General features: G+C 61.6%; 3 protein-coding genes across 5 annotated transcripts in view; 2 read left to right on the top strand and 1 right to left on the bottom strand.

Moving 5' to 3' along the window:
• RAB15 (RAB15, member RAS oncogene family) overlaps window positions 1-618 on the top strand; it is a 3,253-nt gene extending 2,635 nt beyond the window's left edge. For all 3 annotated transcript variants that reach the window (XM_017733733.1, XM_017733734.1, XM_017733732.1), the window contains 2 exons: window positions 1-67; window positions 179-618. In XM_017733733.1, the coding sequence (XP_017589222.1) occupies window positions 1-67; window positions 179-334 (223 nt within the window). In that variant the 3' untranslated portion in view covers window positions 335-618. The remainder of the gene's footprint in view (window positions 68-178) is intronic.
• Window positions 1-4,700, bottom strand: part of LOC103615248 (protein farnesyltransferase subunit beta) — a 16,541-nt gene that overhangs the window by 8,894 nt on the left and 2,947 nt on the right. The window contains exons 2-4 of the mRNA XM_017733746.1: window positions 4,635-4,698; window positions 3,751-3,821; window positions 3,225-3,314 (exon numbers count right to left, since the gene is read on the bottom strand). Coding sequence (XP_017589235.1) covers window positions 3,225-3,314; window positions 3,751-3,821; window positions 4,635-4,698 — 225 coding nt within the window. The remainder of the gene's footprint in view (window positions 1-3,224; window positions 3,315-3,750; window positions 3,822-4,634; window positions 4,699-4,700) is intronic.
• On the top strand, window positions 1,395-2,333 carry GPX2 (glutathione peroxidase 2). Its single transcript, XM_008633253.2, has 2 exons — window positions 1,395-1,711; window positions 1,790-2,333. The coding sequence occupies exons 1-2, from the start codon at window positions 1,487-1,489 to the stop codon at window positions 2,138-2,140; spliced, it is 576 nt and encodes a 191-aa protein (XP_008631475.2). The 5' UTR covers window positions 1,395-1,486; the 3' UTR covers window positions 2,141-2,333.

Raw genomic sequence — 4,700 nt, 5'->3', positions numbered from 1 at the left:
GCTGGCCAGGGAATACGGGATGGATTTCTACCAGACCAGTGCCTGCAGCAACCTCAACATCAAGGAGGTATGAAGGAAATGAGGGGGCTGGAGGGGTTCTGAGGGGGCTGGGGTTGCCCTGGGCAGGTTAGGGGGTACTGGAGGGGTCTTCCAGGTTCACCTCACCCCTCTCCCACAGTCCTTCACACGGCTGACGGAGCTGGTGCTGCAGGCGCACCGCAAAGAACTGGATGAGCTGCGGGGGCTGCCCTGTGCCCCAACCCTGGCCCGGCTGGAGGAGGACGAGCAGCAGCCCCTGGGGAGCGAGGACACCCCGAAAACCTGCTGGTGTTGAAGGCTGGGACCCCCCTGACCCCTCCTCCCCAGGCTGTATCAGGGGGCATGGTGGGGGCAGGATTGGGGCAGCTCCCATGGAGTGGGGGGCTACACAGGACACTCCCAGGACAGGGGGATGGGAAGGTGGCAAGGGGGCCCCCCATCCTGGCACCCGTGCTTCCCTCAGTTTGCGGGTGGGGTGGGGGCTGTCCAGGCGCTGTGTGCCTACCCCATGCCCACCCCGTGCCCGTGGGACCCCTGGTTTTACACAGTGGTTTGCAGAATAAAGGTGATGCTGGAGGGGCTGGTGGTCCGTGTGCTCCGGGGGGGCTGCGGGCACGATGCCATGGTGGCAGGCGCAGCCTGGGCATGGACACCCGAGCAGTGATCAATAATTGAGGGTGATCTGGGGCTGCTGGGATGGTGTCCCCTTTCCAGGCTGGGCACAGCGGCATGGGGCATGGTGCCCGTGGGGTGCCAAGGCCACCACCATGGCCCACCAGGCTACCAACTCAGCTCCAGCTGTGGGGACAGGGCCAGAAAGCTTGGTGGTGGCACTGGAATGAGCCAGCAGTGGGATGGTGGCAGGCTGGGATGGGTGGTTACTGGGATGATGGTGGGCACTAAGATAGTGGAACCCACTGGGATCTAGGTGGACAACGGTGGGCACCACAGCAGATAGGCCCAAGGGTGGAGCTGGCACTGGGACCAGTGGGCCCTGTGACAGGTGGGCACTGAGATGGGCAGCACAGGAAGCCCCAGAGGTGATGCCATGGCAGCACTAGGCAAGGAGTACCGGGGCACTTGTGCCCTCCTCCTCCATCCCACAGAGCCCCAGTTCCCCAATTCCCGTTATTCCCCAACTCCTGTTATTCCCCAACTCTCACGGGCATTCCCAACCCTCGGGAACATGCTGTGCCCCCTCCCAGCATCCCACATCCTGCAGGCACTGGGATGAGCAGCCGCACCGTGCCGTGCCGTGAATTATTGAGGCAGGTAGAGCATCACCTTGGCCCTGTGCCATCTTCCTCCTTCCATGGGTGGGATGGGCGGCTCCGGTTTCTCCCGAGCCGCGGCAGGGCCTGGAGACCTTTGGACCATGACGTGAGCACCGGGAAGCCCTTAAGAGGCAGCACAGGGCACAGGCACAAGCAGCCGCACGCCTGCAGCCATGACCGTCCCCATCGCCAAGTCATTCTACGACCTGAGCGCCACCTCCTTGCAGGGGGAAAAGGTGGATTTCGGTGTTTTCCGGGGCCGTGTAGTCCTGATCGAGAACGTGGCATCGCTCTGAGGCACCACAGTGCGGGATTACACCCAGCTCAACCAGCTCCAAGCCCGCTACCCCCGGCGGCTGGTTGTGCTGGGCTTCCCCTGTAACCAGTTTGGATACCAGGTAAGTCCTGTGAGCTACGAGGCAGGGGGTGAGGAGCTGGGAAACGCAGGGCTCTGGATTTCTCCTTTCCTGCCACAGGAGAACGGCACCAACGAGGAGATCCTCAACACCCTAAAGCATGTGCGGCCCGGGGGTGGCTTTGAGCCCAACTTCACCCTGTTCCAGAAATGTCAGGTGAACGGGAGCGACACCCATCCCGTGTTTGCCTACCTCAAGGCTCACCTGCCCGCACCGGCCGACGAGGCCGCACACCTGATGGCCGAGCCCCGCTTTGTCACCTGGAGCCCTGTGCGGCGCTCCGATATCTCCTGGAATTTTGAGAAGTTCCTGGTGGGGCCCGAGGGGGAACCGTTCCGGCGCTACAGCCCCCGTGTGCCCACAGCCCAGCTGGAGCCTGACATCCAGCGTCTCCTCAAGCTGGCCAAGTAATCCCAGCTCCAGCGTGATCCTGGCTCTGGTGTGATCCTGGCTCTGGTGTCACCCCGGGATGGCCTCAGCTCTCCGCAGGGTGACAGCCCCCTCTGAAACCTCCATGGGGAGGGGGCTCGATGGGGGCAGAGGGTTGGAGCCGCTGGGGTGGTGCGGGCTGGTGGCAATAAATGAGCTGGAGGGAGCATGCCCAGATCTGTGTGGTTTTTGGGAGTGTAACTGGATTCATAAGGTTTTTGGGAACATACCCATACCATGTGGTTTTTGGGGGCTGTTGGGGCGAGCAGGAAAGAGGAAGCATCCCTGAGGTGCCAGATCCAGGAAATGGTGGCTCAGGGATAGGTGGGTGCCAGGCCGGTTGCACCCAGTTCCCCGTGGGTGTTGTTGGGGCTGGGTGCCAAGAGCAGCACCTCACCCACCCCAGGGCAGTGATTTCCCACACCCAGCTCCTTCCCGCCTCAGGAATATGGAATTCCCAGCAGGGCATGGCCAGGTTACAAACCCCAGGGCAGGGGGAAGTGACCCCAAACCAACTCCTTGGGAAGGGAAAATGATTCAAGTCCTTTCTCTGCAGGGTTTAAGAGAGCACTGGGAGAGTGCAGTGGGCTCTCCAATGCTGGAAAGGGCTAAGGAGGAATTCCACAGGCTCCTGTGATGAAGAAAAGTCCCCTGCATCAGACCCCAACACCCTTCACCAGCTCCAGGGAGTGAAGCCCACCCCCCGAATACTCCTGCCTGTGCCACCAAGCTGTCACATGTCACATTTATTGCCCTACACATGAGAGCTCCTGAGGCGGGATGGGGTGGGAATCCCTTTGGATACTGTTTTGGGGACCCCTTTATGTCTTCAGCACATGGGGGGCTCAGGCCGTGGCACTGCATCCCATCCCTGCAGTCAGGGTTGGAGCCAAAAGGCTCCAGAAACATGGGAGCATCCGGTGTCAGGTGTTCACTGCATCCAGGCTGGAAGTTTGGAGGAGCGAATCATGTTAGGGACACTGTGGTCCCCAGGTATTACAGTTCCAGGGATCCAGGGATCTCCCAGAGCTCCTGGAAGCTCATCCCGGGATACACGTGGGGATCAGAACAGCGGGGTCATCTGGCGAGGGTCGTCAGGCAGGATGCTGACGGAATCCTCAGCACGGCCGCAGAGCAGGCACAGCATGGTATATTCCTGGGGGAAGGAAAAGGGGGGGGGGGCGGAAAAAGGGGGGGCTGCCACGGCCCTGCTCCCCCACAGGGAAACCCGAGCCAGATCTGGTACCCGATCCCCGATTGCAATCCGAGCCAGGGGATCTTGTTTCCAGCCCCACTGGCTCCCCTGAGCCCTTTTTCCAGCAGTTTGCTGCATAGGAGATGTGCCAGGAATGAGGAATGGGGGTCACAGCCCCCTCCCATCACCCACATTCCCATGCCAGCTGCGCTGGGCTTTCCCCACAAGGCACAGATTAGTGCTGGGGGAACTCCAGGTAGCCCTGAGCACAGGGATGTGGCTCTGAATCCTTTGAGGCTCCATCCCAGGGAAGGTGGGAATCAGCCTGTGGAAGGGTGGGTCTGGAATTCCAGAGGCAGAGGAGCCGGGAAGGGCTTCTGAGGGACAAGAGGCAAACCTGGTAGTCATCCACTACGCTGAAGGTGTACTCATGGCGTGCAATCAGGTGGTGGCAGTTCTTGCACAGGTCTGTGGGGCAGGGGACAGTGGGGTGAGGGGACATGGACACTGTCCCTGGGGTATCCCCCCACTCCCCATCTCTTGGGACAGGCCCCAATCCTCTGTGCCTGCCCTCACCCCTGGGGCAGAGATGTCCCAGTCCCCAAAGCATGAAGCCCCCAAAATTCCCCTCCCAGCAACACACCTCCCTTAATGCCCATCGGCGGCTCCCTGACACTTCCTCTAAAACCGGAGACCCCCTTCCTGGGCATCCACCATTCCCATCCTCAGGAACCCCCAGATATTGAGACCCCAGATTTCCCCTACTCAAACTAAGCCTCCCCCTCCTCTGACCTCTGAGCCCCCCCCATCACGCCCCACGCCCCAGGACTCCCTCCCAGCCCTCAAGACATCCCAGAATCCAAATGTTACCCCCAGCCCTCAACCTTCAAGGCCTCCACCAGTGCCCCCCAGCCTTCAAGACCCCCAGATCGCAAAGGTCCCCTCCAGCCCTCTCTAACCCTCAACATCGCCCAAGCTCTAGACTCCAAAGGTCCCCCAATGCCCTCAGCATCCCTCAAGACCTTCAAGACCCAAGGTCTCTCCCAGCACTCAACACTCCCGGACCCCCGACCCCTCCCAGCCTTCAAGCCCCCCGCCCAACCTTCCGCGATCCCTGAGCCCCAGGCCCCAAATGTCCCCCTCAGCCCTCAAAGAGCCCCAGACCCCAAAGGTCCCCTCAGGCCCCCCAACCTTCAAGAACCCCAAGACCCAGATCCCAAAGGCTTCCCCACCCCCTCAAGCCTCCCTGGGCCCTCACTCCCCCGGTGCCCCCCACCGCACGGTCATAGGTGACGATCTCCTCCCCGTCGTGCAGGCCCGCGGCCCGGTTGCCGACCAGCACGAAGC

Source organism: Corvus brachyrhynchos, unplaced genomic scaffold, assembly GCF_000691975.1.
Source record: "Corvus brachyrhynchos isolate BGI_N302 unplaced genomic scaffold, ASM69197v1 scaffold165, whole genome shotgun sequence".
NCBI classification, from domain to species: Eukaryota; Metazoa; Chordata; class Aves; order Passeriformes; family Corvidae; genus Corvus; species Corvus brachyrhynchos.
The sequence above is the reverse complement of the archived record's forward strand: the minus strand, read 5'-3'. Positions and strand labels throughout refer to the sequence as shown.